Source organism: Nestor notabilis, unplaced genomic scaffold, assembly GCF_000696875.1.
Source record: "Nestor notabilis isolate BGI_N333 unplaced genomic scaffold, ASM69687v1 scaffold11406, whole genome shotgun sequence".
In the NCBI taxonomy this organism is placed as follows: domain Eukaryota; kingdom Metazoa; phylum Chordata; class Aves; order Psittaciformes; family Psittacidae; genus Nestor; species Nestor notabilis.
In genome coordinates this window covers 13,913-36,829 of record NW_009932414.1, presented here as the reverse complement: position 1 = coordinate 36,829, position 22,917 = coordinate 13,913, and the positions used below count along the sequence as shown (strand labels likewise).

Genomic DNA, 22,917 nt, shown 5'->3' with positions numbered 1-22,917 from the left:
ACAAACCCACATTTTTTATCTCAGAATTTAAAAGCTGCCATCAGGCGGCCAAACTGTAAGTGGGGAGCAACAGACAAATACAAGGATTAAAGAAACATAAACATCACTTTTTCCTCCTTTATCCAGAGTAACATGGATCCAAGAAAGCCCAGACAACTCCACACTTCCTGCACCAGAACTGACTCCTACTGAATCCTTCTGGTACTTCCCCGGCATGCCCGGAACCCCACAGGACTGGCTTGCTCAGGAGCTGTGATGCGTGCCCAGCTATGCTGCTGCCAGCCGGGCCTGGCCCTGGCAGCATTTGTGTGTTAGCTCAGGTGCACTGCTATGAGCTGTGCCAGACTCACACCAGCATTTGTAAAACCAGCTCAAGTGCATGCAAGGAACCACCTATCTACGAATGTGATCATGTACACTCAGGAGTACTGGCTTGTTAATGCAAAAGAAAACATTTTTCACTGTATGTCCAGTGCTTTTGTATCAAGAACTAGAGAATTAGTACATTGAAAGGAAATGAGAGACAGTGAAGTGGTAAGAATAACAGCACACAAGAACATAACACACAATAAACTATAGAGTAATGCATTTAATACTACTGGTGTCCAACATGCAGAAATGCAAGTGCTGAAACTGAAAATCTAGGTTTAAATACGATCTGTAGCTCATGCTTTATGCAGTGTTACATCAGCTGCTTCCTGCCGGTCACTTTAACAAGTACTATTCTGATTCTGAATGTAGGAAATCCAACAGTTAATACCCTGTAGTCAGAGCAGCATTTTACATTTACACTACCAATGTAAACATTCATGAGTTATGCCCCTATGAGACAGGAAAGTAATATTGCATTTGTTTTAAAAAGTGAAGAAAGCATGAGGCACAAACATTAAGTAGACTTCCCAAGGCCCCACAGCCAAGTAGAGAAGTGAGATCTCTTTGTATATTAATTACAAGACATTCTTACTGCAAACAGGTGATGGCACATCAATTCATGTGTCAACTTTTACCCTTTTCAGCACCAGATCACCTGTAGAAGAGAACACTTCTATAAACAGAAAGGTTGCTTATTGTAAAGATGCTCTACAACAATCAAAGAGACTAACATTTCTATTTTTTTCCAAAGACAAGAATAAATTACTGAGAAGGTCAGAGAATTTTATCTGCAATCCCTTTAAGTCAACAGTTGTCCAGAATATGAGAAGTCATTCTTTTACCCCAGGCACAAGTTTATTCTTGTCACACATAAAAGTCTAGAATCTACATAACATCCCTAACATCATAACCCCTTCTTTTCTGTTGACAAACATCAAACGCATAGCAAAACAATGCCAAAACCTACGTTTTCTTCCTTTCAGATTGCTTCCTTCATATAATAATGTAAATCCTGCATTCTAGACCTACACTATCAAGTGGTATATTGAAACAAACACATGCAAGAGACATATTCCTTAAATCTGAAATATGTACTATTTTCTCAAAGGGTAAGATACAGAAAAACATACCAGCGACCACTTATTTGTCTCATTGGTCTATTCCCCTCAATAGCCAGAGGCTACTTTTAACTACGCTGACTTAACAAAGAAATCTAAATTGTATAAATCAATGTCTCAATTAACATTTTGTTTAGGAAGAGTTACGGAAGAGAAACAGAATGTAATCATTTGCTAGCACAGTGGCTCCAGAGGTCTGGGAGCGAGTGCAAGAAGAATGGAGTTGAATGTGGGAAGGGTCCATTATTCTTTCAATAGCGTCTGGTACTGCAAAATATGTGCTCGCATACTTTCCTACTGGAAAAGCTTAAGCCTTCAGTAGCTCCTTGGTCTGGGAAAATGGCAGGCACCCAAATGCTAACCCAGGGATCTATGAAGGAGATCTACCTGAAGAACAATATTTTTCAAGTGGCCTTAGAAGTGAAAAACAGCCATAAAATGAAGTTGCATTCCCAGGGGATTTTATTCCTTCTGTCTGGCTGCTGTTTGTCAGGTGCCATTCCCTGCACACATCCCCAGCACATTCGAATGCAAGAATGGAGAGAGGGCCTCTCTGAAAATAATCACACTTGCTGAAAGACCTGCCCTGCATAAATATCTCTAACAACAGTACAAACAGAAATCAGACTTCTTGCCCGATACTTTAGTTGCAATTTATGGCACCGCTGGCAATGATTCTGTTATTACTATTCTACCTGGCTATGGCTCAAAGTCACAGAAGCGGGAATTTCAGAAGTATTTTCAGAAATTATGTAGATCATCGGGGGGGGGTGGGGGGAACCCAACCTAGTTCAAAAATGCTGTACCAATGCATTAGTGAACAAAACTATGTATTTAATATATATGTATACATGTATAAACACATACCGTAGGGATAGGACAGGGAAGTTAGGGACATACACACCCTCTGAATGATATTTAATGCTACACTCTGGGAATAATAAAGCAAAGGGGGAGAAAAAAAGAAATCAAAGGGAACACTGAAAGACAGTCTCTTGTGCTATTGCAAATATCACCAGCTGCTAGAGGATTTATATGCAGAAAAACTAGAAGTTGAGCTTTAAATTTCCCTTGCTTTCTTACTGGTTTGCTTCCAACCCTCAGAGTTAATGAAAGTCTATCAGCCAATTTTTTTCTATCTCAAGACCCTAAATTATTCCCCTTTTAAATGTCTCTCTATTGACTGACACATATTTTTCAAGATCTTGTGCTTCCACTAACCTGAATGATGAATACCTCCCCACACATGAGTTTTTAAAAGGTTAAATGATCTCAAGACAGCTATTGCTGCAGGTATGCAGGTACATGTAAGTTACATTCACAATGAGCAACTGTGCAAGATACAGCATTCTGCATTGCCAGTTCGCATATCAAGGTGTAACAGCCACCTCCTCTCAATTCTTTACAGAGGATATTTTATTTGGTGACTGAGGAAGGAGAGAGTATATAGGAAAATACCTAAGACATGGATAAGAAGTTTTACTGCTTGTAAAACGAATCTCTATCTAATCTTCTCTAGTGGGGAAATGATGCAGTAAATTTGATGAAGAAAGGAAGGATTTAAAGCCAGGGAAAACTAGGATTTCTCAAAGCACAAACATAGAGGACATGCTGCCCTTAGGAATAGATCTCTGTTATTTAATCGATGTACTGGAAGAACTCCCGGGAAGCATGTCTTAGCACGAGAAAGGAAAGTTTGCTATGCTCTTCATTTCCTGTGTAATTCCAGAAACTGCAAGCACAATGCTGTTTGGGGAGAACCACACTATGCCTATTCAAGGGGGAATTCAGCATTGTATTCTGAATGAATGGAAACATTTCGAAAGATATATATTTGCTGCGAGTGAAGTAGAATGCAAACCCAATAAGGATCATGGGCCCACATATACCTTCAACCAGCTAATTATACATTCTGACTCCTTCCATTATTTTCACAATATTCTCAGCAGCACTAAACATCACAGTAGATCATCCAGGTTTGAGCTCACAGTAGCCATGAAGTAAGTGTAATAAATCGTCACTAAAAACATTATGCAACTACAGTTCCACTGATACCAACTGCAGGTAATTTTAAATGGAGAGGCTATCACTTTCATGTATCCCTGCAAGTTACTGACTTGGGATCTTAATGACTGGGATGAAGGAAAGGCTCTTCAGAGTCTGGGTTTCTTAGAATAAACTAGATGAATGGTTCCTTGCAAAAATCCCAAGGGTATTTCCCTCCATCCCACTGCAAAAATCTACTGCTAAGCATGACAATTTAAGGGATTTAAAAAAACCTTAAATAACACAGAACAGCAAGGGAACCACAAGCTTTGGCTGGACTCACAAGCCAGGACCTAAGCCCCAAGCAGAATCAGACCTTTTAACTGAAGAGGAACAGTCACATGCCTCATTTCACCCTTACTTTGCTTTAAACTAGACCGTTTCCTCCCCCTGCCATATTCCACATTGGCTGATAAATTCCCCAACGGCGGGTGTTAACTAACTCTGCATTCCAGTCTGCTCTGCGTCATGGAGTTCCACATCCCACTGATGAGGAACACATGGTGGACATGTGGTAGGGGAGAGCCTGACAGCACTCCACAAGCAGGGATAACTCCTCTGACCTTTGGCTTTTTTCCTCTCTGTACCATCCCAACTGCACAATAAGGAGTCTGTGCCCCTCTGTCGCATACTGGTCATTCTGGGATCACTGGACACAACCTGAAACTCTAAGACTTCAGCAGGCAGCTATACTGAGTACACACCATGGATGAAAACATACATGGAAAGCAAATAATTGATCATTCTGTGGTCTCTCCCCTAACCAAGCCATTCAGAGGAACTCTTAGAACATACAGGTTACATCTGGATCAGTTGGGGTAAATATGTCACAAAAAGCAACCGGACATGGCTATGTTTCCCATCAACTCTGTGAAATAAAGTAACTCACAGCATTGCTAAAAAATACACAGTGGCAACTGCATTAAAGTATTAAGACATCTTTCTAAACCGAACAGACCATTTGTCATCTTTTCAGGACTCAAGCCTGGCTTAAAGTAACAATGAGATTTGACTTCAGTGTTGTCCAACTTGGTGAGTCATCCAGAGCACTACATTCACCAAGTCACATGGACTCGAGGGTGGCCAAGCAATACAGTCATTCCTTCCTCCTTTGAAACCTCTGAAAAGTAAAACCAAATCACAGGCTAAGTGCTGGTCTGAGACCACAGCAGACAGACAGATGAGTAATGACAATACGTATACTGATGATTAGAAACCAAATGCTGAGCCTCACACTCTCTGCTTTTAGTCTTACGCATATCATAACTCTGGCAAGAATCTTGCAGTAAAATTAAATCCATTCCCAATAAGTCTTTCTATAGCTATAGTCATTAGAAATTCCTGCTAATATTCCAGATTCTAAGATTCATGACCTCTTACCTGTACCAGACATGGCATGACCTCTCTTTTAGAAAGAGGACCTGGATATACTATACATTCCTTTCAACCTCCCACAATGAATGAATAAAATAACACAGCACCAGAAAAACACAATAAAATCCAATGGAAGCAACAGTATTAAAATCAGTAATAGCAGTATGTTCTTTAAAATACAGAGTCAATGTCTCACTAACTACTTTGACAGTATGTTCATGCTTATTATTTAACCTATAAAAGCACCAAATTAAAATGTTTTCCTTAGATGCGATCCTTGAGGTCCTTTCCACCTGGTGTTCTGTGATTTGGCTGCATCCATTTTAGAAACAATAAATGGTTTTACCCATTTCTGAAGTTGAAGACTACACTCATCCCCAACAGAGCAAGCTGAGCAAAGTTCAAATGCATAATAAAAAGGGCAAATTTTTGGAGAAAATCAATGCCTTTTAGTTACAGCAGCTACTTGTAGTGAACTGGGAAACTTCTAAACAGGCAGGCAAGGCCTGCAAGGGCATCTTGAGAACATCTACTCCCAACTGATGGCTCAAACAACTCACAGGCCAATGTCTTTTTCTAAAATCCTCTGTGGTAAAGAAATATGAGTAAAGCTACACCATTTTTAAAGTGTGGTTATAGTCTGAGAAGTTAGTGTGTAAAAATCACACCCTCTTATTCAATCGACCTAGATCCCCTGTTTTGATTCAGTCTGATCCACTTGCCTTACTGGCTAAAATAACATTTTACTACTTTCTAAATTCCTACCAGAACTGTGAAACCAATTCAGTTCTAGGAAGGGGACCCAGATTGTTTTGTGGGTTGTGCATCTGCAAAAGGATTATTACCTTAATCAACACATACAATTTCATCTGTGTGGCAGAGGAGCCAAAAAGAACCTGACATTTTTTGGATGGTAGTTGGAACAATCTGTTTTTATTTATGAAAAGATCTGGACTAACAGGAAAGACGTGAAGATCTACACATCACTCTCTAAAAGTCACATTTTAAAGCAAAAGAGATATATCCAACATCTTTGCATGGCATTCCTCAAAATATCACTTGAATGCAAAGGAAACTTGGTAACAGAAGTTTGCTAATAGTGAAAACCACTGATTTTTCCAACAGGGGAACGCCACCAAAGTTAATACATGTATATTCATCCTGTAGATAGCTGAGCCCAGCAAATAGTTTTTGCTCCCTGGTCTGCCCTGAGTTGCTCCTCAGGATTTTCCTATTGAATTGTGTTATTGCATCCTCCCCTTCCCTGCCAGTGGCACTGCTTGCGGGGAACCACTCCCTAAAGTGCAAGGTAAAAAGAACCAAGCTATCAAAGTCCTGCTGTTTAATCTATTAAAAGTAATGCAACTCATTTTGAAACACGTGGCTTATGAAGTACTTGCTCATACATGCAGCTGGGGGGCAAGCTGGAGTTGGTGGCCCCCTTCACCAGCACAGCTGGATGTGGAAGAGGACATCTGCCCATGATCTAGTTTAGGATGCTTTTCACAGCAGAACATCTGCCTATACCTGAGTCATTCTCAGCCTTTCTCATGGAATTAGATTTTAAAAGAAAAAGAGAACCACCATAGAGATGGCAGAGTATTTCAGAGATGCCAGTTTCCCAAGGAGGGACGTTTCAGAGAACAGAAACACTAAGAAAGTTGCAGTGTGCTTATACATGATCCAGTTACTTAAAACAAATTATCAGCAGAAAAAAAAAAAAGGGCAATATCCCAAGGCAACAGAAAGGAAATCAAGTGTATCAAAGCTGTTCCTGAACTCCCATTACCTACCCACTTGGCAACGCTGACTTTTAAAATTATGCTACACCATTCATTTTTACTCTCATGATGCAAGGGGAGAAGGAAGAAAGAACTCCCCCATCTTACCCCCCTCTTTTTATTAAAATATCTTAAAAACAGATCTGTATTGTTAATTCAAGGTTACTAATGTTAGTACTGTATAGATTTATAGATGAGGTATTCCTTTCTGTCTGAAGCACATGAGGTAATAAGTAGCTGGAATTGTCACAGTGATTTATTAACATATTCTCTAGGAGAAGCCCTGCACCTGCATCTGTGCAGACAGAACACCCACGAAGGCTGAACTCACCCTTACACAGCCCACAAGATCTTAAAAGGAAATGCTCCAAATTTAGACCTGCTCCAACAGGTGTCTTTTACTGTCTCACTTTGCATGACCATAAATATCAGAGGTGGAGCAAAAAGCTCGCTGTCCATTGTAATCATGCTTTGAAAACAAATACCTCTGCCCCCTCCAAAAGCAAAGGCAGTGGCTATGGAATTCTCATCATTTCCTCACTCCTTCATCCTGTCAAGGCCCAAGTCAGAGAGATGTCACTGGCAAAACCAGGCTCCAGGGATGAGCACATAGCTTTATTTTTTTCTCTTCAAAGGGCCCTAAGCTGGCGCTGAAACTTCCCCAAACTGTATTTCTTTCATTCTAGTATCTCATCTTGCAGCTATTTGCCAAAGTGAATGACATGCACAGGCTGTTCACGGCTTTTTATAAGCTCTCATTACCCAAATGGGGAACCATTTTCTTGAAAATGCTTTTGCCAGCAGCATTAGTCTCTCTAGGCACCACCAATAAATTTGTCTCCTGGCCCATCATGATGCACACCAAAACGTGCTTGGATAGATGTACTTGATACTGGTTTGCACTTGTTTACTGGAGGGAGCACACTACCTGTGGGACTTGTCATCAGGGTGATTAACAGCAGAGGGAGAAAAAAAAAAAAGACAATTTTAACAGCTGAATGGGAAGCTTTGCCAGATTTGCTTTGGCAAGCAAAGGAGCAAAATCCAGGCTCCTTTCTGTGTGTGGTGTAAGAAGGAGAGACATTCTCAAAACCAAAACGGCTATCCATGACTCACAAACCCCCAAACCAAATCAAAACAACAAATCTGGAAAAGAACTCCTAACCAAACTGAGAGAAAGAATAACAGGTTACACCAGGAACTTAGAAATCCTATTAAAATGTTTCATTCTGTAACACTTTTGATTATTACAAAAATGCCTGAGTCAAGAGCAAATAAATGTTTAATACTCAACAGGTACTCAGGAGAATGTGTGTTTTCCCTTGTCCCTCCCCACCAGCTGCTCTTTTATGGCAGGAAAGTGAAGAGCGTGAAATCCAATGATAGGAAGAAGGCAAAGGTCAGGAAAAAGGTTTTTCTTCAAGGATTTAAATTAGCGTTCTACAGCTTTGGATGTTTTGTCAACACAACTTCCCTCCTGTGAGGAGGGGAAGCCAAAGGTCCTTTGAAACATTTCTGTATGGGATCTAGATTTTTACCAGCAACAAGATTCCTAGCTTTAAAGAAAAGCCCATCTTCCCTCTTCCCGTTCCTTTCACCACTCCCTCCCTGTCCCTCCTTTCACCCCCATCCTTAAAAAGGGAGAGAAAAAGGAAAACAGAAAAAGAAAAGGATCTGAAGAGCAAAACAAGCACTGAAGGAGTTCTAGAGTTCATGTAACAAGACCACTATAGCCCTTCAAAAGGACCATTAAAAGCAAAACAAACAAAAGCAACACCCTCAAGATGCCTATTGTATTTTAGAGAGGAACAAATGAGTGTACTGGAAATTCTCCCATCCTGCCACAAAGTCTGTTATTTCATCAAAACAAAGTCCAGAGATCAAGAAAGGACCAACATGGTAGCTGAAAGTCAGTCACTTCAAGTGATCCATGAAGAAAACAAGATTGGGCTTGCTTTTTATTTCACCTCTCCTTGCTTTACTATCTTGCATTAAAATAAAGAGAAAAGACTTCAAAGATAGTTTTAAGCGTCGCTTTTGTTTCTCACATGAGAAAGTCAGGGCTTGAGCAGGTCTAGACAACACAGTGGTTAAAACATCATTAGCTGCCAACACTTTGTCTTCCTAGAGCTCCCACAGTTGTTGCTACGCTGAACTCCCTCATTTGAAAATATTTGACAATTTCAATGTACTGTTTTGCTTCCCTCAGAGCTTCTCCAACATGGCAGCAGTAAAGCAGCAAGAGCGCACATCCACTGCCGGCAGTTTCAGATGGCAGAGGCTCACCCACATGGATACTGGCCCAGTGCTTCTGCATAATGCTTCAGAGCATCTTTTTCATATTTTTTTCCCCTTTCTTTTTAACACTTAGCAGATCTTCTCTCTTTGTGCTTCTAGACTATTCTATCATCCGTGAGCTTTTCCTGGAGGGTATCTAACACTTTACATTAGCTTTCATAGCTGTGCATATGGAAATGTAAGAAAAACAGGGAAACATGCAGATTTTTATCCCATCTGTATATCACCAACACCACATTTACCAAATCCCAAACAGTTGTGCTCAAGAAGATCTGTTGAAGACAACATAACTGAACAGGTGTTCCTGAAGACAAAGTTTGGCCTGCAAGATAAAGCCTGATTAATTTAGCTATAGGGTAACAGGAATGAGAATCCTCTGGTTAGATGAACCTGTAAAATCAGAGGTCAACCAAGATCACACATGTTTCAGTAATTTCTAAGTCATTATGCCACAGACAACCCGCTAGTGATAGGAGAAAAGCCATAATGATAGCCCATCACTAACAGTGGATGAAATATTCCTCCCACAAAATAGATCCATTAGCATTTGTTTGCTCAATAACATAGAATGCAATGGTGCTGAATTTCCTACACTACACAGATCAGCTGCTGTGTATGTACAAGACGCTTGCCCGCAGCTTGGTCCCTGCCATGTCCAAGAAAACCGCGGAGAGAGCCAGTGGGAACACGCAGTCAACAGGGTTCACTCCTGACAGCTTTCCTTCTACAGTAATCCTTAAATGGGATGGGCAGAAGAAGTGTCACCTTTTTATGAGCACACAGCATCTCCCTCACATCTGGTAGTGGGATGTTCAAGGAAAGATTACTCCTAGCTGTGGCCTATAGCACACACCAGAGGCATTTTCACAGAAGAGATTTATCTGAGAGCAGACCCCAGATGTCCACATCCTTGACTTAAGATGGTCCACATGGATGAATTTCTCAGGTCTCAGATGGCTGCCCCACAGGTGTCTAATCTCCCAGAGGTGAAGGTCTGACTGTCAGCCTGGGACAGACTACAAAGGCTGGCTTCTCAGAGAGCCAGCAGAGCTTCCGCAGAACATGTCAGACAAGATGTGTCTGAGAAAACTAAAATCACTGTACAGAAGAGTGTAAAGAGAAGCAATCTTTCCCTCTTCACTAATGGATAGTAATTATACTGTGCAGGAAGCTCAGCTAGCGCAGTTTAATGGTGGATATAACATAGATTCTTTAATGAATCTTTTTGGGCCTGGAAAAACAGCTGAGGTTTTGTACCTTATATGCAGAAGAGCGACATGAAATCCTGAAAGCCTCTCTGAGATACTCTGTAAATCCATTTGGGACTCAGCCAACGAGAATAGCTTTTAATTTATGGACATAGGTGTACTGCTTCTGAATCTAAACTGTACCTGAACTATGGCAATACTGGCTTCATTTCAAGGAGAATTAACTTTTCACCCGTTCCTTTTCTTTCCCTGGAATTCTTCATGATAAAGGTATGAGACAAGCCTATCAACTGGTTATACCAACATAATGAATAATAGAATACTGCTCCCTGAATACTGCAAAGGCTTTTTTTCCCCTCATCCTTTGTCTTTAGCCATCACTCCTAGTCCACAGTTATATTCCCCCATCCCAAGTTCAGTTGCTATTACAAGGACTCATAAGCTTACTTCTGAAGGATGGATCTTTTAATGACAAGTTCTTCATCCAAGTCAGCTTCATTAGCCATGAAGAGCAATCTTTTGCCTGTGTCATCCACTCCAATGAAGTCGCGCTGCTCCACTGAAGTAGAAAATCAAACACAACCATTATACAGCCCTGTCTTAATGCAGGCTGGAAAAACAAATGGGACCACCACCCACCCCTAAAATATGAAATACCAGGTTTCAGACTAACCCAGCAAATCAATGAATTTGCAAGTTATCCTATTTATTAACTTCTTTCCAGCCAGAGTAGCATATACATATCATGACATCCAAAACACTGGCCCTGCAAGCTTTTTGCATCCCTTTTATGAAGATGCCAACTACAGGTCCTGACATGCAACGCTCCATCTTGAGCTATGCTTTCCTTCTCTGTCTTTAAAAAAAATTAATAAAAAATCCCTGCTACCTGAATTTACACAACAACAAACCCAAGGCAAACAGAGAGTTCTTAAAAACCCAGCTGCTTCTTCCTCATCATAAATCACTCCACATTAGAATTAGGTGGTCTGGAAAGGATTATGATTTCAGTTAAGACATAACTACTTTGCAACTGATCTCCTATTTCAGATAAATACTGATAGCAATAGAAACCCTAAACCATATACACAAACACACATAAAAGTATAGATTCTAAGACTCCTACTACTGATGTTTCTGGGTGGGTTAACTTGGTTTAAGTATCTATTTATAAAACTGCCAGACAAGAGAATACCTAACAGTCACATAGATAATTGTGGCAATTGCCATCTCCTGCAATCAGACTGTGCATCAACAGTGACTGTGGTCTACTGAAATGTAAAGCATTTGTTTTTGAACAGTTTTCCACAACATCTGGATACAGTGGTAGCAGCTTATTCTAACTTGTACAGAGTGAGCCATCACTCTGATGGCAACCATACAATGATCTTCACAGGAACACAGGCTGTACAAGAATGCCACTTCTCACAAAAACCTCTTTTCTCCCACTAAATACTATTGTTTTGGGCCAAACTGGCAGATATTCTGTCTCTTAAGTTCTAAACCTTTAATAACATTGGAGTAACAGCATGCTCTATAAATAGTTAATTCCCTAAGATCTTTTCTCAGCCAAATTATTTTTAACCAGTTGAGCCCCATCCCTTATTTTACTTTTACCTGTTCCTCCAGAGTTACCATAGCAATAAACACTATCAAAATACAGTCAAATCTACACAGCTGTTTAAACTTCTCCTATTGGCAGTCTTTGATCCAAGTGATCGCATACACTTTCCAGAAATCCCATCCCGTCTCAGAAATTAATCATATAGCCATGTACAAAAATAGGCCTGAACATGCAACACTATGACAAGTTAAGCACAACTAGAATAAAGCTCACTTGCTGTAAAAACCCAAAAATAAGTCTTGAAAGCAGTGCAGATTCTCATGCTGAGGAGGGTGATGAAGTTTGAGAGTAGGGGCCAATCAGCCATCACCACTGCCACCTAACTGGGGTGTCCTGACAGGCTAAAAACACGACAGTGCCCAATTTTCCCCGTCAAAGTATACCAAAACTTCTCCCAGAGTTCTGGTTGTGGCTGCCCATCTCCTGACTGTTCGTACAGTAATGTAGCATCCTACACTGCTATAGGGAAGCTCTATGCAATAAGAAAAAGGGAAGAAGTCTTGATGAAAACAGGACCAGGTACATGACTGCCACCAAACAGGTTTCCCTTGCTCATGTGAATAAGTAAGAAACAGATAGCAAAACCATGTGAGTGTGCTATATTTTTCTGTAGTGTTCAGTTTTTTCTCAGTACACTGGCAGTAAATAGCATTACTTTTGTAATTTAGGAAAGACAAAACTTATTACTAAAATCAACTACCCTGAGATACAACTGTGCTGTTTCAAATCACAGTGACATTACTTAGTGAGGAAAAAAGTAGATGGAAGAATGAATAAATAACTAGTTTACAAAATCCCTGCAAGGAAAGTATAAGAAAAATGTTAAAGCTGCAGCAATGGTAACGAAAAAATCTTTTAAAGTATAAAAATGGAATGCAGGATATGTTTTGCCTCCTCAAAATAGATAAATAAGGATTTGACATAGCTATTGCAATTTATTAGTTACCTTAGAAATTACATCCCCAACAATTTTAGGGGCTCTAATGACCTAAAGAAATCATGACATCACAAGAGAATGGAAGTCGAGCAAGTCAGTGATGAGAAATAATTTTCAGTCACATTTTCTAAAATGTTTTTAATCAAACATAATTAATTGACACTTGGGAAAAAGACACCTTTGTTAATGAGTCACTATCCCCACCCTTTCAATTAAAGGGAGAGAATTCACACGATGCAGCCTGCAAGACCACCAAGAGGTCTTCTGGCAAACACAGGGAATACCAGTGATGACATGCCTGCTGCTTTCAAGACAAGAAAAACAAGCAGGAAAGAGTCACCATTTTTTCTGCCTTTCTTTATATACAGAAAGGTTCAGACACCCTTTCCCCACTCAATCCCTTGCAGGTCATCTTTAAGCACATGGCTCCATTCTGGGTGTCCAAATTCCTGATGCTTTCTGTTTATTTGGGTTACTACCATTCACTAGCAGTCTGCCTTTTTTCTTTTTTATTTATTTTATTGCCATTCCTCTTATTGATCAATTAAAAAAGCCAATGAGGTTATTTTTTTCAGTATATGAGCCCCTGAATATAAAAGCCAACGAACTTCACTCTGTAATTTGCACCTGAGTTATGTCAAGCATTTCAAGAAACCATTAGTATGAATTTATAGCTACTTAACACTGTGATCCATGCTCATTTAAAAACTGTTCCCTATATTAAAGTTCTTGAACATTCAGCAATATCCCAAAAGCAAGAACTTTGTAGTGGATTCCACAATGTAAGCAAAATGTCTTTTTGCTCCTTCTCAAAAAAATGAAGGAATTTGTAGGAACAGTGAATCAATAAAGCAAGCTACAAATATATCCAGTGGCTTGTCAGGACTAGGGATCTATCTTCTAATATTAACATTGAACAGAACAGTGGAAGTACATAGAAACACGAATGTGCCACAATTTAGAGCTAATAGTACCACATACTATGAAAAGCTGCCTAATGCGTTCATATTAATATCTTGGCTTCAGCTGCTTATAAGCTTCATCAAATTTTAACTGTTTGGGATGAAATTTCCAACACCAGGTGCCTGCCTTAAGAGGAACATTTGGAAAACTTCAGCGAAAACAGTTCAGCTACTTCTAAGGTTAAAGAAAAAAACCCAACATGTTTAGCCTAAGCTTAATTGCTTAAGTGGCCCTTCACTGGAATAGCTATGGTATTCCAGTTCTTCATTTAAGGTCTTCTGTACCATCAGGTGGTACAAGCAAAGCACAAAAGCCATGAGGCTCCACGGCCACACTGTGACGACTGCTCCAGGGGAAAGAACTTGATCTGTTGTGGTTTTGCAACTTGTTTTTATAAGGAAATGAAACTAATAAGCTCAGAAGGATAAAAGGAAAAAAAGCATAAAAACAAGGACTCTGCAAGATGGGCTGGAAGCGAGAGAAAGCAGTCCCTGAGAACTGGTGGAAATTGGGGCTGTCCATGAAAAGACCACAGAGAAAGGAATCAGAAGAGAAGAAAAAAGGTGGCTGTGGGCAGATGAATGAAGCAGGTTGAAATGGTAAGTCAGAAGTGGAACAGGGGATGAGAATGGTAGTGAAAGTGTAATATATGAGAAAGAGAGGCTGGACTCTCAACAAGGATCCTCAAAGAAGGAGACTAAGCAAAGAGAACAAGAATGGAGGCTGGTAGTGACAAGAAGCCAGCATGGGAAAAGATGTAGGGATGAGCTAGGACTATGCCAACAGCAATAGGATACGTCCAGTCAAGTAGGAATGAAAGGCAGGATGGTCTGGTGCTCCCTCAAATGTACCACCTCTCACCAGAACCTGGAGAACCACCTAAAATTCCTGTCTCAGCACTCCCCTACTTTTAGTAAATGACTGGAAAAGGTCTGGAAAGGTTCATATCTCATCTAAGGCAGCTCACAGAAAAAAACTTACTAGTGCTATCCATGACAGCTTGAGTAGTTTTGAGCGTGAAACCTTAGCATCAGGCCCCACAGAAAAACACTGGTGGTGTCAAAACACTTCAACAGAATGGAATTGTAATGCTTTCAAGTTTGGTATTCTACAAATCTGAGAAATCACACATAAATTTTAACAAGTCATGTAGTAAGAGTTATGCTATGAAGTCAAGCACACAGACATGAAAAAACCTGAGAAAATTAAAAATGCATGTGCAACCTGATGTGTTTACATTTGCAAAGTCTTCACATGATATTGTTTAACCTGATAGATCTCCTTGCCCTCAGCTTATGTGCTCAGAGCTCAGGTACTGGGCAACTCTATGATATTTAACCACGGATCCATTAGTTCATAACTCCTGAATGCTCAGCTGTGGCTGTAGTAGTGCTCTTGACAATGTTTATGTGCCTTTAGCATTAGATTGTCTGTTCAAAACCGGGGAGGTTTAGAGCTGTTTGAGAGTCCAAGTCCTAAAAGCTTTCAGCCCTACTAACCTTACACTTTGCTCCAGAAAAGTCTTCTCATGCATAGTCTAAGCAGCTTTCTTTTAAAAACACATTTCCTCCTATTTCAGACACACACATAGTCCAACAGTTGGCTTGCACTTCACTCCTCTCAAACAGTTTGAAGCTTCACTTTCTTATTTGTATTACTGTAATACCTCTGAGCTTTAATCATAGACCAGGACCCACTAAGCTGGCAATAATCAAGCCTCAGTGATTCAACAGATATCATTAAAAGAAAATGAGAGGTATGGTATTGGAACAACTGTATGGTATTTAGGACTTTTAGCATAAGTAAAAGAGGGATAATAGCCCTGCCCTGCCTTACAGCAGTGTTGTGAGAATAGATACATTAAAGATTACAAGGCACTAACTAAGATATTATGGTAAAAGGGACAAGATAAGCATCTAACCAAGACCTTGAAATCAGTGGGAGTTTTGCCTAGCAAAAGGCTTCTGGATGTGATCTCAGAAGAGTAATTCAGTACATACCATGAGACAAGAGATTTCTAGAAGTATTTGCTAGCCATCTAACGCTGGTCCCTACAGCCAGAGGTAAATTCCCACCTATTACCTGTCTGATGCTTAGCGCTCTTGAAAAACCTAACAGTTCTGATGTTCATATGTAACAAAAATTTAGAGTTTGATCCAAAACTCACTGAAGTCATCTGGAGCTTTTCCCTTAACTCTTGTGAGCTTTGGATCACAGCCTGCAAGATTACAAGAGTCTAATGCTTAATTCTAAGCTGGAAAAACCCAAGTCACACCCCCACCAGGGAATCTGAGGAAAAATAGGGTATCTGTACCTTTTTTATTTCTTTTGCTCTGAGATTGATAACTAATCATATGTACCAATGCTTTCTCTATAATGTATTAATAAATAAAGGTATTCCTATCTACATACCTGGCTTTTTTTTCCCTTTCTGTCCTGGTACCACTTCTGTGGGTTCATGAGTTTTCTTCATCAACATGGACAGAGTAGCATCATGAGTCCGAAAGAGATCCACGACTTTATATAAATCAACATCTGTGATCAGATCACAGCTCAGCACCAAGACATCAGTCTGTCAAAAAAGAAAAACAAAACAAACCAAATCCTTCAGATACAAGTGACCACATATGCATTAGCATCTGAGGACTCAACAACAAATACACCCATAACTGTTCTTTTATTTACCTTTAAAAACACAAGATCTGCCATACTTTCCCAAAAATATTGAATCCTGCCATTACTGAATTAGTTACTTGGTTAATGCTTATCCAGCTCTGGACCATAAAGAATATGTGACCATCTAAACTGCCATCATCAGCTCCAAAAGGAAGGGACTGGGACACAGAAGCCATGGCTTTCAAGACTGCCATGAAATTCTACAGTATTTACAGCAGCTACTTTTAGTTACATAATGATGTAGAAAAGAAATCTTTCTGAAGGAATCTTTTTTAGCTGACTTTGCATCTGGCTACAAACCACTGGAAAAGATATTTAAACTATGTTATTTTATCGAGGGAAAAAAAGCAAAGACTATCTAGGATGTAATTGCACTGCCATGGTGGCCTCAGTCTAGAAATACATTTCCTAAAACCAGCAATACCCCTATAAAAAAAATGAAGAGGAAGTTAGGTCCTATTTAATAACAGGCTTGTATTTAATTTTGATCTCAAAGGATCCCAAAGTGCCTTATGAAGTATTTAAGAGAACTGCTGCCTATATCACAGAAACATTGTCACACATTGAGCAAGACATAGCAACTTCATTAACCAAGCACACCACGATATACTCCAACTAAAAACACTTACCGAGAAACAATTTTCTGTATTTCACGTGGGTTGTGGAATATACTGCCAAAAATCTACTACTTGAGCAATTATCTTCATTTAAACTAATCCTAACATAATATTTGTGCAGCATGGCCTACAGAAAAGTAGCAAGTTTCCACTTTATTTTTTATTAATGACCAACCTTCTAAATATGTCTCAAGAAGACAGTGTTTCTTTCTTGACATTTACCATTTTCATTTTCTGTGCTACCATTTACTATGGTCAGCCTCCTGCACAGTGTGGCATGGCTTCCTACTTTTGTCTTTTAAACGGATACTATTTGATAAGAAGGGCAATAAAAAGTAGTAGGTAAAACCCAAGTTAACTCATGGAGGATTAGAAACTCTACTTTTATTCTTTAAAACTATCTTGGTTTAAAACATAGTAGTTCAGCACTGACCTTTTATGAGAGAAGTTTATTATGGAAAGGTTTGCATTACAGACTTCATCTAATACTAGGAGATTCAACATTGGAGGTGAGACTGAGGTCTGGTATTTATGTTATTTGACAGGTTCTCCTACAAATACTGGGCAGTTTCATGTATTTACCAATAAGTCATCGGAATTTATCATGTCACAAACTGTTAGAGATGCTGATTTGGCATGCTGTGCAAAAGGTCAAGCTCTGAGGATTTTACATTCAAAACCTGACTTGCAGCACCCTTTCTAGCATATTTTCAATATGTGTATTTTATATTATGGTTTTGCCAAGAAGAAGTGCTTTAATTATCCCTTCTCTAAAACAACACGCACACACATTGGAAAAAAAACCCAACCCACTCAACACAACAACCCACAGCACTGAAGCAGCCCTGCTCCAACATTCCAATGTGTACAAAGAAACTAAGAAAAAAATTCAACTTGGTAAGGAAGTAAATCTCCTGCTTCCTAACTGTAAGTAGTGAAGAAACACCTATTAAATATCCTGCAAATTCCTGACAAATTTTTCAGATATTCTGTTTCTACAAAAGCACAAATGAGTTACAATATTTGCAGAAAGACCAAAAGGTCTCCATAACCCATATAAAACAACCTGTACTTTTCAAACTCCGTTTGTAGAAGGAAGAGATCACCAGTTTCAGACCTAAATAGATTCATTCACTCCAGTGGTGAAAATAAGAAACAATAAAAAGAGAGACACAGACACACCAATGGACTTATCTTAAGGAACAAGTATTTGGACTTGTAAAACAAACCTTGTAATTATTTCACATTTTACTAAATGCTTTAATCTGTCACTATAGCAAAAACCCAACAAGCGTTTCACAGTCGTGGACAGGCTCCTGGGTTTTTTCTTCTCACTATAGGACAAGCTTTTTGCAAAAACTGAATGCAAGACCCCTGAGGAGCATACGGGAACAGAACCACCAAATGTCTGGTTGCCATCTGTTCTACCCATTTACTCTCCCAATATGTAAATAAACGTCAGTGAGCGCAGGGACCAGTGAAACACACAGTTGCTCTGTAAAGCCCACATTTCTGCCTCTCCTCCTGATGAGCAGAGCAGTGGCCTCAGAAGCACGCTGAGAATACACCATGAAAGGCTCTTTTGGGACTCGACAGCCTCCTCTTTGAAACACCACCCCCCTCATAAATAAAGCCCTCACTGTCTAATGGATGCACTTTTTTTCCAGTGTACAACTCCTGAACGAATAAACTAATGGCTGAATGAAAAAATAAACTATCCTAGAACCCTAGCAGAAGTGTGTGTTTTTCTTTACGTTTTTAGGGTGGGTGTAGAAGAAAGAAAATAAATGGTAGAGCTTGTGGGGTTTTTTACATATATACATGCCAAATGAATACAGTGCACCCTTCCCAGTGAGACACTGATACAAAGAAGAGAAGTACGTACTTACTACATGCACTCATGTGCTAACAAGGGGTATGTGAACATACTTGACTTCATGAATTATGCAAACACCTAAGTACACACACATACATCTCTTAATGAAATACATGTAACAATGATTACATCAACCCCAAACTATTATACAGCACACGATAAGAATCAACATGAACTGATTAAAAAAACCCAGCAAGCACACACCCCAAGCAGAACCACTGCAAAAGAAGAAAAATGCATGCACAGATGCACTCTCGTTTACCATTACGACCATGGGAAGGACAAGTCCTCCTGAACTCAAGGAGGACCAGCCAATGGATGGGGCATGAAACAAATGCTTGGAATTTCTAACATTCTCCGGCTCTGCCAAACTTGATAGGGCATTTTGTTTACTACTTTCACGACACAGAGGAGCCCTCATCACAGACTGGGGCTCTACCGTGGAAGCTGCTACACAGGACAAGGCGAAAATACCATCAAGTATAACAAAAGAGAACAGCAAATGACTTTGGGTTGGGGAACACAAGAAGACACTGCAGTGCTGTACAGGTACAGGGACAGCAGCTTGCACTTGCTGGTAGCACACCTCTTTTTTTTTTTTTTTTTTTTTTTTACGAGCATCACAAGAGCCACAGAAAAGACAAGGCAAATAAGACACTCCTTGAAAGAGTCACCTGCACCTCAGGAATCCCATTTAACCTCTGACCTGCAATTTAAGCACTCAAGGTCAGAATTCAGACTTAGCTGCTGATCAGCTCCAAAACGAGGTCCTGCAGAGATCATCCCACTTACAGTCTGCATTTCAAGATGTTTCTCTGTCCTTACTGATCATGGATGAAGCCCTGGGTTGCCAGTCTAGCCATTGCTGAACAGTGATGTTCAGTCAAAGTAAAGTTCGGAAACATGACACTGAAGCCTCCAAATCTCCACTCTCCCATTTTAACAGTGGCTAACAGCATTTCACCATCAAAAGTTTCCAAACTGTGACATGCTCATATATTATCAGATAAGTTGCATACTCAATCTGCATAAACACAACAGTAACATAAAACATCAAGAGATTTATACAAAATAGAGGAAAAAAAAACAACTGTAAAGAAAAACCACTCAAAACCAACATGTCAACAATTATATTAAATCCAGCACAATATGGAAAATCTACACAAAAACAAGACCAAAAAGCAGAATGTTTCAAGAACTCAGTTCAAGACAACTGATTTAAAAATAGAAAACATGTTTTCAATGGAACTAATTCATACCACAGATCAAAAGATGGATGCAATTATATGCTGTAATATACCAGCATAAATAAAAAGCCTTCGACTTTCTCACACCCTGCATACAAAGGCAACGTTAGAAACTCTTTTATATTCAGCAATAATTGCTGGATCCCTTCTGTTCAAACAGGAGATATCAAGGTTACCACAGATAGCTGGCAGCAAATAATGAATTTTTAGTAGCGTTCACTATGCTTTTTCTATCAAGTACAGACAAGGGCAGGACCCTGTATCCTAAACTGCTGATGGCCTCAAAAACTGCAGACTAGAAAATGAGAAGACATGTGCTGCAAGGAAATCTCTAATTTGAATGAAATCAGCCCCAAGAGAAAGGGGAAAACAAATGTCAGATTGCATTATAAGCAGAAAAGAAGCAAAATATCCATGAGCAGTAGAACCAGCTCCTAACAGAACCGAAGAGAGACAAAATCTTGAAGTTAAATGCTAGAAGTTTCCAATCGCAGAGTATTACAGCTGAAACTTTGACAGGAAAAGAAAAGAAAAAAATCCAGGTATTAGATACTCTGTTCCTACACCAGCCTAAGCTACACACATGCACAAACGGAACTTTGCATCACTTCCTGCAGTGTCACCATACAACACGGGAGAGAGGAACAAGTTGTAATTACTGCTGGAATTAAGACTGAGTTTTATACACAATAGCCTGGAACTTCAACCACATGTTGCATTAACAGTGGGGTTTGTGTGCAATGCTTTTATTATTCTGAAGAGTGGAAAGGGAAAGAACAGTCTGGCTGTGGGCAAGCGTTTTGATTGCTTATGAGCATGCTCCTGGCAAATCCAAAGATACCTCCCAGCAATTGCATTACTCACCACTCTTCAGATCAGAGACTTACATCCAAGGCTTTAGAGAATCCCTTTTTATCTTAGTCTCCATTAAGAGTCCTCCAATTTCCACACCTGTGACCTCTTTGAAGCTCTATGGCTGCTGCTGTAACTGGAGCAGGGAACCTCATTTAATTTTTGATGTCTGTAGGATCTTGTTAGCTACGAACTGAAATGGCCGCCTTTGGCTGGGAATTCCCACTCTGCTTTTGTGATGTCCTTGATAGCAAGATTCAGAAGAAAATAATGATTTAGTACTTTGTTAGCAGACATGAAGCATTTACCTACTGTGCAGCCACCTTGCAGCAGCAAGTTTGCTGCAGACCACCACCTTTTGTAACTCTTTTAAGGCTAGAGGGCAGTGAAAGCACAGGATGTCCCTCGATCTGAAATCCAGCAGCAGCCTCACTAAGAGATGGAAGACACTTTCTTTTTTCTTTAAAAGACTGTGTGTAATGCGAAAGAGGCTTCTTTTTTCTTTTTTAAAGAGGAAAACAGAAAAGTCTCATGTGGGAGCCAAGGGAGTCTCTTCTAATTTCTTGGATGGCTCTGAATTCATCAGGTGAGGATATCTTAAGGCAATGTGAATGCCTTCACATACGTAACCTGTCAGCATCACTGTTTATCTTCTCAAAGAATGATGGAAGAAAGATGCCAGAAGCTGGGGAGGAGACTTAACCCCAGTCCCATCATATGGCTCATTCTATGTGTTGTATCAGATGGGATCACACAATGAAAACACCATTTTAGGTTATCTTTGTATCTCAAGAGCTACCATCCAAAATCAATATTTTTTAATTTACATACATATAAGCTAGGAACAGGAAAGATATTCAAGCCTGGAAGGCATCCTGTCTCCTCCCAGGAGGAAGTCTCGTTACCTATTGCTTAAACTGACACGTGGGGTGGAAAAGGGTAATTTATAGTTATCAGCAACTAAAAGCAGGAGTTTAGAGATGAACACAAGTTCATAAGCTTATTAAGAATGTTTTCAAAGCAGGACACTGATATTATGACACTTACTGAACTGTAAAACTTCTGGTCTGGAACATAAGCTTTGCTATCCACCTTTTCCTCTAGCTCCAACTAAAGCAATTTTGTCCTACTTACACAGTACGCCAAAAATCATTTTCCCAGCTTCCTCCCCCAACCACATCATGTTTCTTCACTGGTTTCGTGTCACATCAAGCATGAGTTGTTTACCCTCCTTTTCACAGTCTATCCTTCCCATTTTCCATGGACTTACCAAATCTACTTCTGCCTTACATCAGTAAAGGATGCCAGCTCTATTACCTACTTGCATCTTCTAAAGGATATGGATTTAGGCTCTGATGTCTTTTTTTAGAGAGAGAGATATATATAAAAAATATATATAAAAGAAATCTGCTGCCCTTCTACTTACAGAAAACTGACAATTATCAGGCTATCAGTATGCTGTGGCACCAGAATGACAGGCTGACACGTTATCCTGTCTCCTAGGCTCTCTCATTTGTCTGAGGTCAGGAATCACCTCCTGGGTTTATGTCCAGATCCTAAGCATGCCACAGAGGAGACTGATTTTCCCCCATCTAAAGGCACCTAGAAAGCATGCACCATCATTCACCAGAACCATGCCTGCTAAAGCTCAGGGAGCACCCCATAACCCAGGCCCTGAATTCACCAGTTCACAGGGGGTGAGCCTGTACAAACAGATCTCTTCTTTGGAGGCAGGAGAACTCAAGAAACAAATGGTGCTCTCCTCATCACTCCTATTCCTGGAAGGGAGGTTTCCCAGACTACCTGGACAGCAGCACTACCAGACCTGCTGTTCAGCTGATCTTGGACTCTGCCTCACATGAACAGAAAGGAGAACGCCGCAGTCAGGCTCCAATCTCAACAGCAGCAGACAGCAGGCTTGCTGCCAA

At 40.0% G+C, this 22,917-nt stretch overlaps 1 protein-coding gene across 1 annotated transcript in view; it reads right to left on the bottom strand.

Annotated features, from left to right (window-relative positions):
* Positions 1 to 22,917, bottom strand: part of EIF2B3 (eukaryotic translation initiation factor 2B, subunit 3 gamma, 58kDa) — a gene marked incomplete at its 5' end in the record, with an annotated part of 83,526 nt that overhangs the window by 49,244 nt on the left and 11,365 nt on the right. Inside the window, 2 exons of the mRNA XM_010016383.1 lie at positions 10,645 to 10,756; positions 16,134 to 16,293. Of these exons, the coding sequence (XP_010014685.1) occupies positions 10,645 to 10,756; positions 16,134 to 16,293 (272 nt within the window). The remainder of the gene's footprint in view (positions 1 to 10,644; positions 10,757 to 16,133; positions 16,294 to 22,917) is intronic.